The following is a 24,364-nucleotide window of genomic DNA, read 5'->3' on the forward strand; positions in this document are numbered from 1 at the left end:
TTAAGATTTTATTTATTTATTTGACAGAGAGAAATTACAAGTACACTGAGAGGTAGGCAGAGAGAGAGAGAAGGAACCAGGCTCCCTGCTGAGCAGAGAGCCCGATGCGGGACTCGATCCCAGGACCCTGAGATCACGACCCGAGCCGAAGGCAGCGGCCCAACCCACTGAGCCACCCAGGCGCCCGTGAAACTGTTTTTTAAAAAGACAAATTCAAATGCAAACAATAGCATGTGATGACTATGTAGAGAATGTATTAACAAAACTGGAAGAAAAGAATTCTAGGTCTTGAAATCCATTTTCTTAATTTTTCTTTCCCAAACAGAAATGAGTAAAAAATATATAGATTTCTGTGGATGATGTTAAGAGTTCAAAGTGCAGACTAAGCCCTGTGGTCTCAGGGCCAGTTCTGAGGTGATGGTAAGTAGTCTGCAGGGCTGCTGCTTACCTCACTGGTCACTTTGGGTATGGATACAAGATGGGAAAACTTTATGCCTCCCAGGTGTGAGTTACCCGGGTCATGGCAGGGAATTAATAAATAAGGGAACATACTGGTTAACTAAAGAGGCCTGTGAATATTCAAGTAAGCCTGTGGCTCTGATTTGCTAATGTCAAAGTCAAATAGAAAAATGTTTATCCAAATTTCCACATACTGATACTGTAAACAATAAATGACTGACTTCCTAAAAGGAAAAAGAAAGAATCCTTTCTTTTGTCTCTAATGTCAATATTCACAAAAACTTCTAGATTCTCTTCATTACAGCTCTGAATGGTCTACACTTTTGCTTTCATTTCAGCATCCTTAGACAATGAGAAAATTTCTTAGCACTCTACTCATTAAGAAATTCCTTTGGTTAATATTGAACACAGCTCTGAATTTATAAAGCTGCTTATCCATAACATGAAACAAGAAAGACTGCCAAATCCTCTCCTTGCATATTTACTATTATTTCAGGGGCTTGACAATCCCAGTATCTGTCCAGGAATTAAGCATGACCATCACACACTGTTTAAACACTTTCTTCAAAATGTCTCCCCCATACGTGAAACAGGACATCAGCTCTGTGATCCAGACATTTATACTTTTGACCAGAGGTAAGGCGGCTTTACCTCCTGCTTCTTAGCCAAGCTGTAGCCTCTCACAGCTTTGTATCCCCACATCATGATTGTGGCCCTGGGCAATCTACTTTCCCAGAATCTGATTTCTGATGTGCACTAAGCTGTGGCCTCCAGTTTAAGGCCTTCCTAAAGTCACTGCCCTTATAAGGTTTCTGTTTAGCATGAATTTTCTGGTGCTTAATAAGATTTGATCTGATGGTGAAGGCTTTTCCACACTCAGCACATATAAATGGTTTCTCCCCTGTGTGAATTCGATGATGTTCATGGAGCTGTGATTTCTTAATGAAGGCCTTCCCACAGTCACTGCATTCATAGGGTTTCTCTCCAGTATGAATTCTCCTATGCCGATTTAAATGTGATTTCTGGATGAAGGACTTCCCACATTCTGTACAAATATAAGGTTTCTCTCCTGTATGAATTCTCTGGTGCATAATTAGTGTTGATTTTCTTGCAAAGGCTTTCCCACAATCATGACATTCATAGTGTCTCTCTCCGGTATGAGACTGCTGATGTATGTGGAGGCCCGACTTCCGAGTGAAGGCTTTTCCACAGTCACTACATTTATAAGGTTTCTCCCCAGTATGAATTTTCTGGTGTGTAAAGAGGTTTGATCTGTCAGTGAAGGCCTTTCCACACTCAGCACATCTGTAGGGTTTCTCTCCTGTGTGAATTTGCTGATGGACATGGAGCTGTGACTTCTTCGTGAAGGATTTCCCACAATCGCTGCATTCATAAGGTTTCTCTCCAGTATGAATTCTCTCATGGGTAATAAAATGTGATTTGTGGAAGAAGGCCTTCCCACATTCAGTGCAAACATAGGGTTTTTCTCCTCTGTGAATTCTCTGATGCATACTTAGTGTTGACTTCTGGATGAAGGCTTTCCCACACTCACCGCATTCATAATGTCTCTCTCCGGTATGGCATTTCTGATGTATCCTGAGCCGTGACTTCCAGGTGAATGACTTTCCACAATCACTGCATTTATAGGGTTTCTCTCCAGTATGAATTTTTTGGTGTTTAATTAGATTTGACCTGTCAGTAAAGGCCTTCGCACATTCAGTACATATGTAAGGTCTCTCTCCAGTATGAATTTTCTGGTGTATAATGAGATTTGTCTTGTGAGTGAAGACCTTCCCACATTCTGTACATATAAAGGGATTCTCTCCTGTGTGAATCCGCTGATGCACATGCAGTTGTGACTTCTTTATAAAGGACTTTCCACAGTCACTACATTCATAAGGTTTCTCTCCAGTATGAATTCTCTCATGGGTAATAAAATGTGACTTCCGGATAAAGGCTTTCCCACATTCGGTACAAACATAGGGTTTTTCTCCTGTATGAATTTTCTGATGCATACTTAGAGTTGATTTCCTTGTGAAGGCTTTTCCACATTCAGTACATTCAAAGTGTTTCTCTCCACTATGGACTTTTTTATGTACATTGGGATTTGAATTCTGAGAGACATTTTTCCCACATTCACGATATTCACAGGGTTTTTCTCCTATATGAATTCCCTGGCATCTGAGTGGATCTGACTTCTGGATAAAGGCTTTTCCATATTCACTGCATTTATAATTATTCTCCTCGGTGTGAGTTTTCTCATGATTTGGCTTAAGGGACAAGTCCTTCTCATACTCAGTGCGTGTGCAGGGTTTCCCTCCTACAGAAGCCTTCTGAGGTACAGCAAGTTGGGGCTTCTGAGTGAAGACTGTCTCACATTTGCTGCATTCATGCTGTTTCTCTTCAGTATAAATACTTTGATCTGCAAAGAGGTGTGGCTTCTGGATGAAAATTTTTACATAATCAGAAAATAAATTGAGCTTCTCTTCAGTATGAATTTTTTGATGCTGAATGAGAGCTCGCTTATGACTCAGAAGTTTCTTACACTGGTTATATTCACAAGCATTCATTTCTGTATGAGAATTTATATGAGTGAAAATATGGCCATAGCCAATAATCTTATCAAGATTTTCTGTTGCATTGTTTCTATAATCACATAAGCTTATAATAGGCTTCAAACTCCTTCCAAACGATTCATAGTTCTGGAGTCTTTTTCTTGCTGTATTTACATGGCCAATTTTCCCAATATCCTTATACTCACAGTCTCTCTCATTAAATAGTGTTCCCTTGTTGATAAAGGGAACTTGTGTTACATTTGTGTTCTGGTTTTCCTCACATCTCCCTGTCTGTTTGCCATCTTGCCACAATTCTTCTAAAATGGAATATGGGTCATCTCTTGTGAAGAGATTAATTCTCTCAAACTGGACTGAAACTTCTTTAGACATTCCCTGCTGTGAAGTCTCAAAACCAATATCCCCACCTAAAAAAGAAGGAAAAAACAAAACACCAAAGAACAGTTAAGAGAACATAGAAGGGCCAATATATACAGTTGACTTAGGGTGATTACAGAGAAGTGTGAGATAAAGTGTTATATAAATATAACAAATATATGTAAAAATATATATGAGTAGTAATAGATTTATATATAATATATGGCAATAATACAAATACTTGTTTTGTATTTAGTAAATAATAAGCAGTAGCATGTAGATGTGCCAGGCATTGTCCTAAGTTCTGTAACTAACTTAGTTAGGCATCACAACCCACTGCTCTTGGTATCATTATTGCCTCTATTTTACAGATGAGGAAACTGAGCCACAGAAGAGTCAGGTGTTTGCCCAAACCAAACGATCAGTAATTGGAGGAGATTCAAAGTGAAGCCACATCAGCTCTATGTATGTAGCAGAACTACATACAGTAAGCTGTCAGAGGAACAAAGTGACGAACTGCGTAGCTTAAAAGAAGTATCTGTGTCTATATCCTTGTCATCCTTATTATTCTTTTTAAACCTTCATCCACTAATCTCTCTACATTCTCCTTCCCTGTTAATCACTCTGTCCTAAATACCCATGTATTTATGTAGAGTAAAACTATTTTTTTAAAGATTTATTTATTTATTTCAGACAGGGAGAGGAAGAAAGCACGCATGTGAGCAGGGGTGAGGGGAGGAACAGAAGGGGAGGGAAAGGGTCAAGCAGACTCCATGCTGAGCGCAGAGCCCGAAGCGGGACTCGATCTCATGACCCCAGATCATGACCTAAGCTGAAATCAAGAGTCAGACGCTTAACCAACTGAGCCACCCAGGTGCCCCTAGAGTAAAACTACTGTAGCTTCATTCATTCTGACTTAGCCAAATGGCAAAAAAACACCTATGATTCAATTCTTTATTCTGGTTTGGGGTGCAGAGATAGATGTACTCAACAGGAGGCATGTAACAGGAGAAAGGAGCAGCTGTCTGAAGCAGGGCCTAAAAGCCTTCCATCAGAACCTCTCCTCTCCCTTCAGCAGTAAGAAGCTTGTAGCCAAGTTCATGGCTGCCCCCGAACAACAGCCTCATTTATGGTGAGGTAAAGCCAAGTAATTCAGTGCTTATCAGTCAAATGGGAGTAAAAATTATTTTGTGTGACAAAGCCCATATCCTAAGGATATGCCTAAGAATGTAGGCATGTCTCCACAACCCTCTTCTCTTCCCACTGGCTATATTCCAGACTGGTGGCACCCGGCTCTGTGGCTGGTAATGCCCTAGGCACAGGCTGGAAAACTATGACCCTCAGACTAAATCCAGGCCTCCACTCAAAAGCTAGAAATGGATTTTAAGTTTTTGAGTGGTCAAAAAAAAAAAAATCAAAAGAGTAATTACATGACACATGAAAAATAAATGAAATTCAAATTTCTGTGTGCATGAAGTTTTTATTGGAACAGAGAGATACTCATTCATTGATGTAGTGCCTCTAGCTGCTTTGGGGCTAAAACAGTGAAACTGAATAGTAATGAAAGCAATCACATGGTTCACAAAGCCTAAAATAATGACTTCTGGGCCTTTTCAGGAAATGTTTGCCAACCGCAGCTCTAGGGGATGGCTGTGCAATGACTTGGGAACTGTTACATGATGCCGGGTCAATATTTATGTTCTCTGAGTCACTGCCTTGGGGTCTATTAGTGACAAGAGCTTGCTTTCTCCGATACACCATTCTTGCCTAGAATAAGAGAATTAATAGTCCAAATTCTGGAAGAGTATATAAGACATAGTAGATTCTCAGTAAATATTTACCAAAAAAATAGATACTATTAACTTATTCGACTAGAGTTCTTGAATACAGACGTAGTCTAACCTCATATCCATTTCATTCTGCCTCCAGGGCCTTGTCATGCTCCCAGACATATTCTTTAGATGCTACGTTACAATTTTACTCACACACATTAACAGCTTTTATTATTCCTGAGAGCATCTAATACTAGATCTTTTGCAATCTTTCAGTTTCTTTAGCTTACAAGCCATTGAAACATCCGACAACATTTACATTACCACCAACAATGTCAGTGTAAAAATCTGTTCCTGTGCTTAAAAGTTTAAATATATGCAATTCCTGTCACTACACACTCAAATGCTCATTCAGTAAAATACAGGGCCATAATTTCAGGCCAATAAAATGTATATATGTACGCTATCTTTCCACTAGTCACTCAAGTCTTTTTTATTACTAAATCCAAACATATACAGTTGATCATTGAACAACACAAGTTTGCACTGCATGGGGCCACTTAGATGTGGATTTTTTTCAATAAACAGTATAGTACCGTAAATTTATTTTCCTTATGATTTTCTTAATGACATTTTCTTTTCTCTAGCTTACTTTGTCATAAGAATACTGTATGTAATATACCTAACATAAAAAAACACGTGTTACATGACTGTTTATGTTCTCAATAAGGCGCCGGTCAACAGCAGGCTATTAGTAGTTAGGTTCTGGGTCAGTCTAAGTTATACATGGATTCATGACTGCATGAGGAGCTGGCGCCCCTGACCCCCACACTGTCCATGGGCCAACTATATTCTTTTCCCCATTCAGCTTTTTATTTCTGATCCTCTGTTCCTTTCAAAATTCATTATTCTTTCACAGATAATCTAGGGATCTCTCTTTTCTTAAAGTATTAACAAAAAACAGATATTCTGAGCCACTCATAGTCATACTTAATTGGCACAGATGTATACCGTAACCAACGCTTATTGCACAAAGGCTGACATTTTAAACATTTCATGCAGTTCTTTTCCCTTTCCAATTACAATTATTGGCCCTCTGAGTTGCTCCTAGCAGAAAAAAAAATTTTTTTAATCACTCTGAGACAGAAAAGTAACCTCCTCTGCCTGTTGCATAAATTTAAGAATTTAATTTTGTTAAATACTCTCCACAGAAACATTAAAAAAATTTTTCAAAAAAAGACTCAGTTATCACATAATTTGATGTAATTTTGCTGAGTTTCTGTGGACTGTTGAATTAGAAAAGGAAAAAGCCGTGTGTGCTTATGCATGTAATGGTCAGGTCCACTCAAGGGGTAAGTGAAGTCTAAGCACAAAGAGTAAGTATCTGAATCGGCCCAGATCACAAAACAATTAAATGGTCAGATGTACGGGGATCACTAAAAAACATTAAAATGAAGTAAATAAACATAATTATGGACACTAAACAGAGACAATGCAACCTGCAAATATGAGGCATGTTCTTTCTTTAGTTTACAAACCCACTGAGAGAACAATTTGTCACGTGTTACATAAAAGGCAGTACCTTTAGTTTGGCTCCATATAGCTATGGCGCGGTAAACATGGTGTTTTAAGCAATGAAATCTATTACTAGCACCTAAGATATACTAGTCAAAAAAAAAAAAAAAAAAAAAAAGGCATGGGTAGAGATTAGCACATCCAAATAGGGTTAGAATAACCTAAAGGCATGAGAAAATATAGACAGGGTTTTGAGTAGTAACACAGGAAAGTAATAAGAGGAGGGCATCTAAATGGTATTTTCTAGAAGACAAAAGTTACTAGAAAGGGCAGAAAGAATTATTTGAAAAGATGAGTCACAGGGGGGCACCTCGGTGGCTCAGTGGGTTAAAGCCTCTGCCTTCGGCTCAGGTCATGATCCCAGGGTCCTGGGATCGAGCCCCGCGTCGGGCATTCTGCTCAGCAGGGAGCCTGCTTCTCTTCCTCTCTGCCTCTCTGCCCACTTGTGGGCAGTAAAAGAAAATGTCAGGAAACATAAGTACTACTGTCATATACAGCAAAAAGCTGTCTCCTGAATGTAGTAATGGTACACTCAAAGAGAGACACAGGAGATAATAAAAGAAGGCCATGTCTAAATGACAATTCTGAAGCACTAAGAGGAAAGAGAGAAAATGAAAAGAATTCCTCAAGAATGTGTCCCACAGTAATTTTTTAAAAAGGTAAATCAATGAGTTTCTGAATGTGTAAGAAAAGGATTTAATGTTGTGTTGGAGGTAAAAAGAATAGAAATGCTAGGAGAAAGGGAGAAAATCCATAGAGCAGGATCCTAGACCCAAAGTACCAGTAATTAGAGCACATTCCCTCCTAGAAAGTCAAGCCAAGACAGAGGTACTGATACAGGAAGAGGCCTTAAGTGGGGATGGCTTTCAGATGTCCAAGGAAACTATACCAACTTCATCCATGCAGTTCCAAGAATGCGGAGTATTACAGAAGTGTCTTGGTTTTTTTTTTGTTTTTTTTTAAGATTTTATTTATTTATTTGTCATAGAGAGAAGCGAGAGCGAGCACAGGCAGACAGAGTGGCAGGCAGAGGCAGAGGGAGAAGCAGGCTCCCTGCCAAGCAAAGAGCCCGATGTGGGACTCGATCCCAGGACGCTGGGATCATGACCTGAGCCGAAGGCAGCCGCTTAACCAACTGAGCCACCCAGGCGTCCCCAGAAGTGTCTTGTTAACAGCATTTCACAGCTGCCAGCCTCTGCCAGTACAACTCCAGTTCACGCACGCTGGCCCCCATGCTCTTGTTCTCTACTCACCGAGAGCGCTGTGGCTGGAGGTTTCACCATCCAGCATACGTGGCTTTTCTTGTTCCAAGCTAAAGATGACTTCTTTTTTTTTTTTTTTTTTTTTTTTTTAAAGATTTCATTCATTTATTTGCCATAGAGAGAGAAGCGAGAGCAAGCACAGGCAGACAGAGTGGCAGGCAGAGGCAGAGGGAGAAGGAGAAGCAGGCTCCCCGCCAAGCAAGGAGCCCGATGCGGGACTCGATCCCAGGACGCCGGGACCATGACCCGAGCCGAAGGCAGCCGCTCAACCAACTGAGCCACCCAGGTGTCCCTAAAGATGACTTCTTGTTTGGGAACTTGACACCCTATTAACAGGAAATAACAGAAGACTGGGTTTCCGAGGCCATTCAATGAAGCATTCCATTTACTTTTCAGAAAAGTTCATGCAGAAGAGAAGTATATTCATAATACCCTAAAGGTATAATTAATAACATAGAACAAAATAAGAACAAAACTATTACACACTTCAGATGTCCTGCAGTTTTTAGAACTCCCACATACTTCAGAAATCCCACATATTTCAAAAATTCCACTGAGAATGAAAATGTATTCAAACAGATATAGGCTTCTCGCCAGTGGAGCTATGCTTACCCACTGAGATCAAGTTGAAATAGTTTTCCAGCATTACGTCCCTGTACAGGCTTTTCTGAGCAAGGTTCAATTGCTGCCACTCCTCCTTGCTGAAGTCTACTGTTACATCCTTGAATGACACTGATCCCTGAAAAACACATTCCTATTCAATATGAAAGATGAGGACTGAAGAATGGAAACAAGATATTTAGGAAGTTACTTTTAATAATGTTTAATATGCTACAACATACAAGGTTCCCACTAAATACCAATATCCTATGCTATTATCTTGAAGGAAAAAATGAATCTTATTAAAAACATCATGTCATTCTTTCTGTGCTACTGATGACATTCTGGGTAGTTTTGGTCTTGTTTTTATTGGTGTACTAGTTTCAAAGAAATAAGCTGTGAAAATTCATAAAACTGTAAACATATGATTTGTGCACTGTTTTCTATGCCATGTCATTAACACTTAACATAAAAAATAAACTATATTCTGCCATTCATTTTGCACTTATCAGTCCACTGTTAATAAGTCCATTATTTCTTTTAAAAAAAGATTACTTTTGGGGCGCCTGGGTGGCTCAGTGGGTTAAGCCGCTGCCTTCGGCTCAGGTCATGATCTTAGGGTCCTAGGATCGAGTCCTGCATCGGGCTCTCTGCTCAGCAGGGGGCCTGCTTCTCTCTCTCTCCCTCTCTCTCTCTGCCTGCCTCTCTGTCTACTTGTGATCTCTCTCTGTCAAATAAATAAATAAAATCTTTTTTAAAAATAAATAAAAAATAAAAATAAATAAATAAATAAATAAAGATTACTTTAAAGGGGTGCCTGGGTGGCTCAGTGGGATAAGCCTCTGCCTTCACCTTAGGTCATGATCTCAGGCTCCTGGGATTGGGCCCCACATCGGGCTCTCTGCTCATCAGGAGGCCTGCTTCCCCTTCTCTCTGCCTACTTGTGATCTCTCTCTCTGTCAAATAAATAAATAAAAATCTTTAAAAAAAAAAGTTTATTTTAAAAAGGCTTCCCCCCTCCCACAACAGTGTGGTACTAGCATAGAGAAAGACTATAGGTCAATGGAATGTAACTGAGAATCCAGAAATAGACCCTCATATTTATAGTCAATTGATATTCAACAGAGGAGTCAAAAAATTTTTAAATGGAAAAAAAGTTTTTTAACAAATCATGCTGGGACAAGTGGATATCCACAGGTAAAAGGATGAAGTTGGACCCCTACTTTGTACTATATAAAAAAATTAGCTCGAAGTGGATCAAAGGCCCTAATGTTCTTATATTTAGCCAAATTTACACTTAATTAAAAGGTAAATCTTTGTGACACTGGATTTGGCAACGATTCCTTAAACATAAAATCAAAAGCACAAGCAACTAAAGAAAAAAAGAACAGATAAACTGGACTTAATTAATTGTGCTTAAAAGGAGATCATCAAAAAAGTGAAAAGATGGGAAGTTTGGGTGGCTCAGTTGGTTCAGCGTCTGCCTTTTACTCAGGTCATGATCCCAGGGTCCTGGGATCAAGTCCCACATTGGGCTCCTTGCTCAGCAGGGAGCCTGCTACTCCCTCTGCTCCCTGATCCCCCACTTGGGCATGCTCTCACTCTCTGACAAATAAATCTTTAAAAAAAAAAAAAAAGGTGAAAGGACAATCCAAAAATTGGGATAAAATTTTTGCAAATGATATGTCTAATAAGGGACTTGGATCTAGACTACATAAAGAACTCTTACAACTCAATAAAAAATAATAATCCAATTAAAATGGGTAAAGGATCTGAATATACATTTCTTCAAAGATAAACAAATGGCCAAAAGCACATGAAAAGATCCTCAGTATCTTTAGTCAAAAGGTCATATCGAAAATACCTCTTCAAATTCACTGAGATGACTTTAATAAAAAAGATGCTCAATATTATTTGTCATCAGGGAAATATACCCACTAGGATGGCTTCAATAAAAAAGAGAGATAATAATAAACATTAGTGAGGAAGTGGAAAAACTGGAATCCTCAAGTGGTGATGGTGAAAATATAAAATGGTACAGCCACTCTGCAAAACAATGGCAATTCCTCAAAAAGTTAAACACAGAGTCACAATATAACTCAAGGGGTCCACTTCTAGGTATATACCCCAAAGAAAATGAAAACATCTATCCACATAAAATTTGCTCATGAATGTTTATAGTAGCACTATTCATAATATACAAAAACAGAAACAACCCAAATGTCTGTGAACTAATGATGGTTTAAAAATGTGCTATATCCATACAACAGAATGTTATTCAGCCATAAAAAGGAATAAAGTACTGATGCGTGCTTTAATGTGGATAAATCTTGGAAACATTATGCTAAGTAAAACAAGTGAGTCACAAGTGGCCAAATATTGAATGATTCCTTTAATACAAAATGTTCAGAACAGGAGAACTTATTGTTGCAGAAAGATTAGTGATTACCTAGGGCTAGGAGGAATGGAAGGATTGGGGCTAACAAAAAGGTGTGTTATAAGTTTGGAGAGGAAGGGTTAGAGAAAATGTTCTAAAACTTATACTGGTTATACAATTCTGTGAGTATACTAAAAACCAATGAATGTATACTTTAAATGGATGAAATATATGGTGTAAAAAGGACTCTTCTGAGGCACTGCTATTTCCAGATGGGATACAATAGTCTGTGGCAGTCCAGGGTTTCTTCCAAGATTAACTATAAATGCCATATACAGGAAAGCTGTTAGAAGTTTAGACTCTGGAGAGAACATTGAAGATTTAAGCTCATGTATGCAGCTACTTTTACACTGGAAGTATTTACCAATTCTAGGTGTTGGCAAAGGTAGAATCCAGCTTTGAATCAGTAGAAGGCTACAGCTGGGTGACAGAGAGACCAGGACTCAAACACACACCTGCCCAATTCTAGGGGTATACGGGCAAAAGACTAAAAAGTTAACCAGAGAGCATCTCCAAAAACAAAGCAAAAAAAAGTATAATCCAGCTACCCACTACTGAGTATTTATCCAAAGGAAAAAAAAAAACACTAATTCAGAAAGATATATGTACCTCTATGTTTATTGCAGCATTATTTACAATAGCCAAGTTATAGAAGCAACCCCACTGTTCACATCAATAAATGAATGAATAAAGATGTTGAGCTTCCAAATCTTGGTTTCAGCCTGGGTCATGGTCTCGGGGTCCTGAGCTGGAGCTCCATGTTGCACTACATGCTCAGCAGGGAGTCTGCTTGGGATTCTCTCTCTTCCTCTACTTTTGCCCCCACCCCCTGCTCGCACATACTCTTTCTCTCCAGAAAATAAATGAATAAATCTTTAAAAAAATGTTAAATAAGACACTCAGACATAAAAAAGAATAAGATCTTGCCATTTATGACATCATGGATGGACTTACACGGTACTGTCCTAAGTGAAACTAGTCAGAGAAAGGCAAATAGCATGTTTTCACTTACACGTGCAATCAAACAAAGTAGAAACGAACCCATAAATATAGAGAACTGTTGGGAGCCTCGTGCCTAGAAGGGGGTTAACCCAACAGAGGAACAGTTCTTGGGAACCTCTTCAACTGAGGACTTTCACGGGTGGCAAGCTAGAGTGCCACCGTGTTTCCCTGGATTGTTATGAGAACATTGTAAGGTTTGGCTTGTTGCCATTGCAGTTGCTGTCTCAAGACTAAGTTAATAAGGCTCCTGTGTTTTGAGAATATTGAGTTATGGCCTAAGTATCCAAACCACGAAGGTCAAGACTGTCTGATATCTCTGCATGGCCAGCTACTCTCAGGCCAAAATAGAAACTAGATGTACAGAAGGCGATTCTCTTACTGTGTGGGATAAATCAGAACTCTACAAAATAAACTTTGGCGTTCGCCTGCGTCCCTCCTGTCCCCACACTCCCTTTCTTAATGCTCCTGTCCTTCAACCCTGTTCCCTCTTGTCGCGCCGGCCGCGACAGAGAACAAACTGATGGTTGCCGGGGGTAGGAGGAGAATGGGTGAAGTGTGATGGGAGGTACAGACTGCCAGTTATGGAATGAGTGAGTTGTTGAGGGTGAAAGGTACAGCAGACAGAACAGAGTCAATGGTATCGTGACAGTGTTGTGAGGCAACAGATGGCAGCTACATCTGCGGTCAGCATAGCCTAATGTACAGACTCATCAAATCACTGTGTTGCACAGCTGAAACCAATTAATATTGTGTGTCAACAACACTTCAATAAAAAAAATAAGATTTAAAAAAATAAAAGGCAAAACTGAGACTTCTGGTTCTTAAAAAAATAGAGTTCGTGCACTTCACCCTATTTCTCCTGCTAATTACCTAAAAACCTAGAAAAATACACAAAACACTTATCCACACCCTTGGCTTTCTCTCAAGAGGTTTCTTGACTGTAAAACTAATTTTGGCATCTTTTGGAATCCTAATAGCCTGTAAATTCCCCAAGTCATCAAGTCTGGTTTCTTTTTGCTTAACAGTTGTCCCCTCAATCCCGCTCAACTGTCACATTTCACTATAATCAGGAAGAATAAACTTGCTACATCTTCAACCCTTTGCTTAGAAATCTTCTCAGAGAAAAAGCCAAGTTCATCATTGACAAATCTGTTTTCCACATTAACTACAGGACAAACTTCACCTAGGCTTTCTGCCACTGCACAACAGGGTACCCTTTCAGGGGAGCCTGACTTTCCCTCTCCTTCTGTCTGCTGCTCTGCCTACTTGTGCTCTCTCTCTCTGTCAAATAAATAAATGAAATAAATATAAACAAATAAATAAATAAATAAAAGTTAAAATGCAAAGAACAAAGAGGTAAATATAATTGAAAAAAGTATGTAAAAGGGACACCTGGGTGGCTCAGTTGGTTAAGCCGCTGCCTTCGGCTCAGGTCATGATCTCAGGGTCCTGGGATCGAGTCCCACATCGGGTTCCTTGCTCGGCAGGGAGCCTGCTTCTCCCCCTGCCTCTGCCTGCCTCTCTGTCTGCCTGTGCTCACTCGGTCTCTCTCCCCCTGTCTCTGACAAATAAATAAATAAAATCTTTTTAAAAAAAAAAAAAGTATGTAAGAATATGCTTAACAAACTTTCAAGTCTTAGAGTGATACAATTAGCACTTTCCATAATTAAATTAACAGTAAAATGCCAAAGAAAAGGAATATGCTTAATATAAAACAAGTCCTCCTTAAAAAAAAAAAAAAAAAATCAGTGAACTAACTTCCATTCCTGGAAAGATGGAAATAGATGCACTTGTTCATTCTCATCCCACTAAGAACATCTAGAAACCATAGACATCATCCATAAAACAAATATGAGAAGACTCTGTAAGGCTAAAGAAAAGTCGAACTGCCTAGGAACCTCAGAAACCCAAAACTACATAACACGAGTTCCCAAAGACTGCTTGATACAGTCCTTACCGGTGCTAGAAAAGCCTACAACCCAGTATCACCAACAAGAGCACACAAAGAGAGCTCAAAGAAAAGTCTGCTCTCTCTAGCTAAAAGACCAGCAAAGGCACAGAAAGGCAGAAAACTTGTAGGCAAAACACACTCAAGGCAGACACAACAAATTAAAAAAACAAACAAAACCTTTGAGCCTGACCCCAAACCCATCAGCGAAGACCCAGTGAGTAGCCTAGACTCGCACTCCGACTAGCTAAAGAGAGATGCCCCCTTCATGCTCCAAAGGTGTGGTGTGAGAAAAAGCCAGGTGGGGAGTCGGAACTTTAATCCATACATAGTAGTAATAAAATAAATAGATCAGCATCCCTCATAAATATGATACAAAAATCCTTAACAAAGTATCAACAAATACAAATAAATAGAAAGAAGTATATGCCATAATCAACTGGGGTTTATTCAAAGGTTGCAAAACTGGCTCAAGATGTGAAAACCAATCAATTATAGGGGGGAAGGGGGCGTCTGAGGGCACAGCAGAGCCTCCTGCTGCATGAGAAGACAATACATTTTATTCTTTGAAAAAAAAAAAAAAAGAAAAGAAAATCAATCAATTGTGATCCACCACAGCAACAGACTTAAGAAGTAAAATCCCATTACCATACCAACTGATGCAGAAAAACCATCTGACAAAATACCTGTTCATCATAAAACCTCAAAACTCTGCTTCAGCAGGTAGTCCCTGGACAAGCAGCAATGACATCCTGTGGGAATCCCAACACTATTAAATCAGAATCTGTAGTGATGCTCCAATATGAGAAGCACTGCTTTATAACAACAGAAAACCTATCAGCGCACCTCCACTAACAGTGTTGTTGAAGACACTGTTCTGTCTCCAACCATCTGAAGAGCCATTAAAATTTTTCTCAAACATCAGGAACCACGGTATCTTTAGTACAGGTGAAATAAATTACTTATCAACAATATAAATCAGTATCTCATTTCCATTATTGCTAGGTCTTTCAGGAAGATCAGAGATAATCTCACAGTTCAAAGTTCATAGCTATATAAAATCACACAAGTCTTACATATCTATACTCCAAGCTTGACCTAGAGTTAATAAGTCACCTCTTTTCCCCACCCAATCTTAGTTTTTCTTTATTTGTGCTTGTCCATTTACTGTATGGATTATTAAATCCTTCCTAAAATCCACTAGAAAATAAAGCAACAAATATATGAACAAAAAGAACTCACCAGGGACTTAGTCATTTCTGGCTTTTCTGGGAAAGAGGTAGAGATCTGAAAAATGAGATGAACAGAGGGACAGATGAGAGAAGAAACTGTGCCAGGGTCCCACACATGGACACATACATCATTTAGCATCCATGCAGCTGTCCCAAAAACTTATTTCTAGAACTGTATCATAAAAAATCATCCTGTATTGCACAAAAATTTAAATGCAGTTTTACCACAGCATGACTAATAACAAAATAAAAAGGCTAGAACATCTTGATAACCAATAATTACAGACTGCTTAAATAATTTATAGGCCATCCTGAGAACATAAAGTTATGTGAAATTAAATTACAGTAGAAAATATGTTAAACTGACAAGTAAAAATCAAAACATGTACTAAACAATATGATTCCATTTTCACTGAATAACATGGGTATACATACATATGCACACATACATGCATATACACATCTACAACTGCTCTCATGCACAAAAAGAAAATTATCTGGAATGAAATATACTACCATGTTTACAGATATATTATTTGGGTGATGGTAAAATTACAGGTAATTTTTATATTCTTCTTATTTGCTAGTAAAAAACAAAGTAATTGTTTTTAAAGAATCTAACAAGTTTGCTCTAGCCCATCCCAACTGTGAGAATATTGACAGGAAAGACCAGAGACACCCTGAAGCTTTTTCACATTTTTCCTTAACTTTACAGTTCTTTTTTATTTTTTTTTTAAAGATTTTATTATTTATTCATTTGTCAGAGAGAGAGAGCGAGCAAAAGCGAGCACAGGCAGACAGAGTGGAAGGCAGAGTCAGAGGGAGAAGCAGGCTCCCTGCGGAGCAAGGAGCCCAATGTGGGACTCGATCCCAGGACGCTGGGATCATGACCTGAGCCGAAGGCAGCTGCTTAACCAACTGAGCCACCCAGGCGTCCCACTTTACAGTTCTTTAAAGGGAAACTTCAATGGAAAATTTGTCTTGGTTACAATGTAGTAAGTGGATTTGGTTCTAGTTAATAACATACCTTAAAAGCTGAGGGGCCCCTGGGTGGCTCAGTGGGTTAAAGCCTCTATCTTCAGCTCAGATCATGATCCCAGGGGCGTAGGATAGAGCCCTACATCGGGCTCTCTGCTCAGCCTTGCTGCCTCCCCTCTCTCTGCCTGGCCTCTCCACCTACTTGAGATCTCTGTCTGTGAAAAAAATAAATTTTTAAAATCTTAAAAAAAAATAAAACAACTGATCTGAGTCACTTATTTTCCAGTATTTTTATTTTTTCATTTTTAAAATCTACCTTTCTTTCTCCCCCCCACCCGCCCCCTTCTCTTTCTTTCTTTCTTCCTTTTTTTTTTTTTTTTTCTTTTGCATTTGGCTTCACACCCAGCATGGGACCCAATGCAGGGCTTGAACTCACGACTCTGAGATCAAGACCTGAGCTGAGAGCAAGTGCTGGATGTTAACTGACTGAGTCACCCAGGCACCCCTAAAATATTTTAAAAAGTAATTTCTATGCCCAACGTGGGCCTCAAACTCAGGACCCCAAGATCAAGAGTCTCATGCTCTACTGACTGAGCGCCAGTGGCGCCACATTCCAAAACTTTTAATCACAGTTTTCTAACAGAAAGAAGAGTTGAATGATTAGTACTAGAAACACATATATACCCTTCACCTAGTTTCAACAGTTAGTATTTTGCCATATTTGCTTAATCTTTCTATACACACACAGTCACAAGTAGATTCATATGTGTATGTACACATTTTTTGCTGAATCATTTGGAAGTTGCAGATGTCATGATATTTCATGCCTAAATACTTCACATAAATCTCCTAGAAGATTATTATGCCTGAGAAAATTACTAGTACTTCTGTATCATTTTAATATTCAGCTTATATTCAAAATGCCCCAATTATTTCAGAAATACCTTTTCTCACTGCTGTGTTTGGAAGCAGGTATTTTGTTTTTATTTTTTAAGATTTTATTTATTTGACAGAGAGATCACAAGTAGGCAGAGAGGCAGGCAGAGAGAGAGAGGGGGAAGTAGGCTCCCCGCTGAGCAGACAGCCCTATGCGGGGCTCGATCCCAAGACCCTGGGATCATGACCTGAGCTGAAGGCAGAGGCTTTAACCCACTAAGCCACCCAGGAGCCCTTATTTTCAGGTTTATATATTGAAAAATTTATGGGTAAAATGATGCAGTGTTTGAGATTTGCTTCAAAATAATCCAGCAAAAGAGAAAAGATATGGGAAAAGTAAGGTGTAGATGACAAAGGACTGGGCGTGACTTGGTAACTGTAAAATTATCACACTGATATCCACTGACCAATGGGCATTTGGGGGTTCATTATATTACTTGCTTAGCTTTCCTCCTTCTAAAATTTTTATTGTAAAAAGTTAACAAAGTCATGTTTTAGATAATCAGAAAAACTTGACTACAGAGTGTCGGATGCAGGAGCTACTTACTCTTGTGGAGCTTCTGTTAGATTGGTAATGGCTCGTTGGCTTTGAGAAAAAAAGTCCACATCAGGACCTGTATGCTGAAGTATCTGTAGGTGAAATGACATGGTATCCGAGATTTATCTTAAAATATTGTGGTCAAGGGGGTCCTGGGTGGCTGAATTGGTTAAGTGTCTGCCTTCAGCTCAGGTCATGATCTCAGGGTCCTGGGATCGAGCCCCGCATAGAGACACCTGCTCAGCAGGAATTCTGCTTCTCTCTCTCCCTCTGCCCCTCCCCACTGCTCATTTTCTCTCTCTCTCTCGATAAATAAATAAACTCTTTAAAAAAATATTCTGGTCAGGGGCGCCTGCGTGGCTCAGTTAGTTAAGCAGCTGCCTTTGGCTCAGGCCATGGTTCCAGGGTCCTGGGATTGAGCCCCACATCGGGCTTCCTGTTCAGCAGAGAGCCTGCTTCTCTCTCTCTCCCTCTGCCTGTCTCTCTGCTTACTTGTGCTCTCTATCTCTCTGTCAAATAAATAAATAAAATCTTTTAAAAAAAAAAATTCTGGTCAAAACAAAGTAAGTGGGAAGAAACAGGTGAAACAACACTGGCAGATAGTTGATAATTACTGAGACTTGGTGATACGGGCATTTCGTGTTCATTATTTTATTTTCTCTACTGTACATCTAAAATTTTCTATAATAAAACTTAAAAAAAAAATTTCAGGGTACCTGCACGGCTCAGTTGGTTAAGCGTCCCACTCTTGATTTTGGCTGAGGTCATGAGATCAAGCCCAATGTCAGGCTCCATGCTGAGCATGGTGCCTGGGTAAGATTCTCTCCCTCTCCCCACCTCTCCCACTGCCCCTGATACCCACATGCACACGCTCTTTCTCAAAAAATAAATAAGCAAATGAATAAAGACTTCTAAAAAATCTCTCCCACTACAGCAAATAGATTTCGAATATATGACATCACCCACACGTAGTTCACACTGCAAAAGGATGTTTTGTTTTAGCTAGCCCAGTTCTAAAAACAATCCTGCTTCTGACACTCCCCTCCCACTTCACAGGAGCTGTCCCACTGCCACAGAGGCAGGATGTGAGCTAGATCCTGTGGGCAAATTCTCCTTGGCTGTCATGTTCACACTGGGCCTCACCACTCCGTATCTTAGAACTCCAATCTTCCTAGGAGCCCAAGGATGGGTGAACATCTGCTGACTACCAGCAATATTAGGCCAAGGTAGGCTGGAGTCTGAAAAAGAGTTTCTGAAGGCTCACGAAGTACTCTGACATCACGGCTCTGTGGAGACTCTCTGCAGAGAGAGTGCCACATGGTGACAGCCACTCAGCTGTCCTCCCAAGAGTCTCCTACAGTGTGGAACAGGTAGCTCAGGGAGACAATAAGAAATACGGAGCCAAGGGCGCCTGGGTGGCTCAGTGGGTTAAGCCGCTGCCTTCGGCTCAGGTCATGATCTCAGGGTCCTGGGATCGAGTCCCGCATCGGGCTCTCTGCTCAGCAGGGAGCCTGCTTCCTCCTCTCTCTCTGCCTTCCTCTCTGCCTACTTGTGATCTCTCTCTGTCGAATAAATAAATAAATAAATAAATAAAAGATTTAAAAAAAAAAAAAAAAAGAAAGAAATACAGAGCCAAATCAATGCATTTTGAATCCCAGCTCTTCTATCTTCTAGCTGTGACAATTTGGAGAACTCACTTCAGCCTTAGTTTCCCCATCTTCATACTTTTTAGATAAATTTATAATACTCAAAAAGCACTCAGGCCAATGTATGGCATATAAATGCTCCTTAAATATTACTGCAGTATCAACAACCCATGTAGAATGCAATTACTATACCAGGGTCATCTGACTTCACAGCTCACTTATGTCATCACCTAGTTCCTCACTCCCAGTGTCCGCCGCTACACACTGACCTCCCCCTGGAGCCATTATCCACACCTCAGAATCACTGGTTCCCACATCCTGCTGCCCATAGAGCTCAAATCACTCATTCTACAGGCCCTGATCACACCCTTCAACAGCTCTACCTCAATGGTCCTGGCTCTCCACCAATCAATCCCATGCCCTATATAGGAAAAACTCCTTCTATGTGTTTTTCCTCTATTCTCAATACTTCTGATCACCAAACGTGTGTGCATGTGTTTGAAGCAGGGAGGGAAAGGAATTCACACTAAGCAATTCTGCAACACTAGCCGAGTGACCTACAATTTAACTCAATTCTTTTTTTTTTTTTTTTTTTTTTTTTTTTAAAGATTTTATTTATTTATTTGACAGAGAGAAATTACAAGTACACTGAGAGGCAGGCAGAGAGAGAGAGAGAGAGAAGGAAGCAGGCTCCCTGCTGAGCAGAGAGCCCGATGCGGGACTCGATCCCAGGACCCTGAGATCATGACCTGAGCCGAAGGCAGCGGCTTAACCCACTGAGCCACCCAGGCGCCCAATTTAACTCAATTCTGACATCATCAACTTGGAGTCAGCATCAGATCACACAGGTTGAGGGCTCAGTCCCACGAGACTGCCCCCACCCCAGCTTCAGATGCCAATAATAAATCCAGGTTGTTACTTGTACCTTATCAATCGACTGTGAGTCAGAAGCTCCCAGGAACCCCAGCTTGGGTTCCATTAATTTGCTAGAGCAGCTCACAAACCTCAAGATAACATTTGACTTACTGGACTAAAAATTTATTATAGAAGAATATACCTCAGGAACAACCAGATGGAAGAGATGCTAGGGCAAGGTACATGGAAAGGGGTACTGCACTTTCCCAGCACCTTCCTGTGTTCAATCCAAAACATCTCCAAACTCCATCTTTCTGTAATTTTATGGAAGCTTCATTACATACAGATGATTAATGAAATAACTGGCCATTAGTGATTGACTCAACTTCAAGTCAGGGGGTGAGTTTCAAGTTCCAGCCCTCTAGGTGGCTCAGGCAGTTAAGCCTCTGACTCTTAATTTTGGCTCTGGTCATGATCTCAGGGCTGTGGGATGGAACCCCATGCTCAGCTCTCTCTCCCTCTTCCTCTGCCCACTCCCTGCTCACACTGCCTCTAAAATAAACAAAATAAAAAAATCTTTAGAAAAGAATATTTAAAAATATATACACTTAATACATACACTTATTAATATATACATTTATTAATACACTTAATATATAAAAACGTATTTAAGGAAAATTTTATACCCCTATAGATATCCAGTATAAAACTGAGAAAATAAGGGAAAGAACGACAATTTACCTTAAAAAAAAAAATCTTTTAAAAAGAAAGAGAGATAAAATTAACATAAAAAGAACAGAGATGGGGCGCCTGGGTGGCTCAGTGGGTTAAAGCCTCTGCCTTCTGCTCAGGTCCTGATCCCAGGCTCCTGGGATCCAGCCCTGCATCGGGCTCCCTGCTCAGAGGGGAGTCCGCTTCCTCCCCCTCTCTCTCTCTGCCTGCCTCTCTGCCGACTTGTGATCTGTCAAATAAATAAATAAAATCTAAAAAAAAAAAAAAGAAAAAAAAAAAGAACAGAGATGGGGCACCTCAGTGGCTCAGTCAGTTGAACGTGGAAGCCCTGATTTTTGCCAGGGTCGTAATCTCAGGTTCCTGGGATGGAGCGTCCCTATCCCAGCGTCTCTATGGGTCAGCTTGACAGCCTTTCCCTTTCCCTCAGCCCCTCCCACCTGTCACGTGGGCACCGTCTCTCTCTCTCTCTCTCTCTCTCTCTCAAACAAGAGACTGGGGGCGCCTGGGTGGCTCAGCCGATAAGCGTCTGCCTTCGACTCGGGCATGATCCCAGGGTCCTGGGATCCAGCCCCACATCCAGCTCCCTGCTCGCTCTCCCTCTCTCACTCCCCCTGCTTGTGTTCCCTCTCTCGCTGTGTCGCTCTCTGTCAAATAAATAAAATAAAAATAAATAAAACAAGCGAGTGAATTTTTTAAAAAAGAAAACAAAAGTATAGATTATAAACAAAACCAGTACCTTAAAATGGTCCATAAAATAAAATTTGAGACGTCTGACAATAAAAAAGAGAAAGAAAATATGTATGACAAATAGCAAAGTAGCTGCTAATCTGGATAAGTAAACGATCAAAATAAGGTATATGAAAACGTATAGGCAGCCTCATCGCATATTTTTTAAATCTCTAGCAACATGTAACATGAATACTCATAAAGAGGAACAAACCAAAAGCCTAAAAAAAAAAAAGAGGATATCAATTAATATCTAACATTGCTCACCCCTCAGATCCCTCATTATCCAGGCTCTGCAGTTATCCACCCACACTGACCCCACAGACCGGGTCCCGCCACTGCGGATCCGCGCTCAGAGACCCCACCGACCCCGCCCCTCCCCCGCGGAGCCACCGTCAGAGATCCCACAGACCGCGACCGCGACCCTCCGCGGACGATCCACCGTCAGAGACCCCACCGACTCCCATTACTCCATCCAGTGACCGCCCCCATCACTGACCCGGTGCTAATCACAGACATCAGAGACTTCTCACGGCTCAGCTCCCCATGTGCCTATCGCTGCACTCACCTGCCCCTCACCCACAGTCTCTCAAGACAGTGGCCATATACCTCAGGTGGTGACTAAAACCGGTCTTCTTTTCTCACTCCCTCCCCGCGCCTGCGGGACTCCCTACGCCGCCGCCTAGGTGTGCGCACGCTCATTAGCGGCTACTCGCTGGGAGGTCTCCCGGACTCAACATGGCTGTCGGCTAAAATCGGCCCCCTTCAAATGGCCGACTGGGCGCCAACATGGCGGCGCCCATTAGCCACTCAGCTCTGCGGGCCGCCATGTTGGAGTGACGTAAAGACGGTGTAGCCCAGAGTTGTGGGTGGAAAGAAGGCAAACAGAGGTACTACTCTGGGAGTAAGCCAGGGAGCAACCACAAGCCCCAAGCCTTTCACCCCAAGCCCCCCAAGGCCTTTCTGCGTTCTCTTGTGTACTCAACACCACCACTGAAGCCAGTCAACAATTATAGAACACTTTGTCCCCAAACAGCAAGATACACATTCTATTCTAGCACCCATGGAGCATTTACCAAGATAGAATATAACCTGGGTCATAGAACGTATCTTATCAGATTTAAGAACGGAAATTATACAGGCTATGTTCTCTGAACACAGAAGAATCAAAGTGGAAATCAGGAACAGAAAGACACTTGTAAATTAACACAATTCTACGTAATCAATGAGCCAAAGAGGAAGTCTTAAGGAGATTTTTAAAAAAGATTTTATTTATTTGACAGAGAGAGAGAGAGAGATCACAAGTAAGCAGAGAGGCAGGCGGGGGGGGGGGGAGGGGGAGCAGGCTCCCTGCTGAGCAGAGAGCCCGATCCGATCCGGGGCTCCATCCTATGACCCTGGGATCATGACCTGAGCTGAAGGCAGCCCCTTAACCCACTGAGCAACCCAGGTGCCCTCAAAGAGATTTTTAAAATACATTAAGATGGGACACCTGGGTGGCTCAGTTGGTTAAGCAGCTGCCTTCGGCTCAGGTCATGATCCCAGCGTCCTGGGATCGAGTCCCACATCGGGCTCCTTGCTCTGCGGGGAGCCTGCTTCTCCCTCTGACTCTGCCTTCCACTCTGTCTGCCTGTGCTCGCTCTCGCTCGCTCTCTCTCTGACAAATAATAAATAAAAATCTTTAAAAAAAAACAAACAAACAAAAACAAGATTAAAAAAAAATAAAATAAAATACATTAAGATGAATGAAAATGAAAACACAACATATCAAGATTAGTAGGTTGCAGCTAAGACAGTGGTTAGAGGAAATTCTGTACCAGAGAAAATAATAAAGGTTTACATTACAAAAGAAGAAAATTCTCAATTACCTACACTCCCAACTCAATAAAGTAAAAAAGGAAGGAAATAATAAAGAACAGAAACAATGAAACTGAAAAACAACAAAGAAAACAAAACAATAAGCTGAAATGAGTATCTGGAAGAGATATCCGGTCCCCTGTGTTCATTGTAACATTATTCACAACAGCCAAAATGTAAACAACCTAAGGGTTCCTCAATGCATGAATGGATTAAAAAAATGAGGTGCATACATATAATGGGAATATTTAGCCACAAAAAGAAGGAAATTCTGCCATTTACAACAATATGGTTGGACCTTGAGGGTATTATACTAAGCGAAAAAAGACAGAAAAAGACAAGTATTTTATGTTCTCACTTATATTGGAATCTAAAAAATGAAAAAAAAAAGTACTGAATTCACAGATACAGAGAATAGATTGGTAGTTGCCAAAGGTAGGGGATAGGAGAATGCTGACTGAAGGTCTTCAAAAACTTCCACTTCTAAAATAAATAAGTCCTGGGCGCCTGGGTGGCTCAGTGGGTTGAGCCGCTGCCTTCGGCTCAGGTCATGATCTCAGGGTCCTGGGATCGAGTCCCGTGCTCTGCTCAGCAGGGAGCCTGTTTCCTTCTCTCTCTCTCTGCCTGCCTCTCAGTGTACTTGTAATTTCTCTTTGTCGAATAAATAAATAAAATCTTAAAAAAAAAATAAAATAAAATAAATAAGTCCTGAGGATACAATGCACAGCATGGTGACTATAATTAATAATACAGTACTGCATATTTGAAAGTTGCTAAGAGAGCAGAACTTAGGAGACCTCACTGAAACTTGGTGATAGACCTACATTGACATGTCGTACCCCCCGCCAAAGTCCACAGTTTATACTACAGTTCACTCTT

The 24,364-nt window shown here is 40.6% G+C and overlaps 1 protein-coding gene across 1 annotated transcript; it reads right to left on the reverse strand.

The window, feature by feature from the left end:
- Positions 1–234: 234 nt before the first annotated feature.
- Positions 235–22,394, reverse strand: ZNF484 (zinc finger protein 484). Its single transcript, XM_059141312.1, has 7 exons — positions 22,197–22,394; positions 21,639–21,672; positions 15,228–15,272; positions 8,611–8,737; positions 8,291–8,324; positions 7,990–8,048; positions 235–3,439 (listed from the first exon to the last, which is right to left on the reverse strand). The coding sequence occupies exons 2-7, from the start codon at positions 21,651–21,653 to the stop codon at positions 1,161–1,163; spliced, it is 2,559 nt and encodes an 852-aa protein (XP_058997295.1). The 5' UTR covers positions 21,654–21,672; positions 22,197–22,394; the 3' UTR covers positions 235–1,160.
- Positions 22,395–24,364: the final 1,970 nt, after the last annotated feature.

Source organism: Mustela lutreola, chromosome 12 (assembly GCF_030435805.1).
Source record: "Mustela lutreola isolate mMusLut2 chromosome 12, mMusLut2.pri, whole genome shotgun sequence".
Lineage (NCBI taxonomy): Eukaryota > Metazoa > Chordata > Mammalia > Carnivora > Mustelidae > Mustela > Mustela lutreola.

Excerpts from the sequence above, each read along its gene's own strand:
- ZNF484 (XM_059141312.1), bottom strand. Across the intron at positions 8,325-8,610 it reads TTTCAACTTGATCTCAGTGG|GGTGTCAAGTTCCCAAACAA; the intron begins GTAAGCATAGCT and ends TCCTGTTAATAG. Across the intron at positions 8,049-8,290 it reads AAACAAGAAGTCATCTTTAG|CTTGGAACAAGAAAAGCCAC; the intron begins GGACACCTGGGT and ends AGTCATCTTTAG.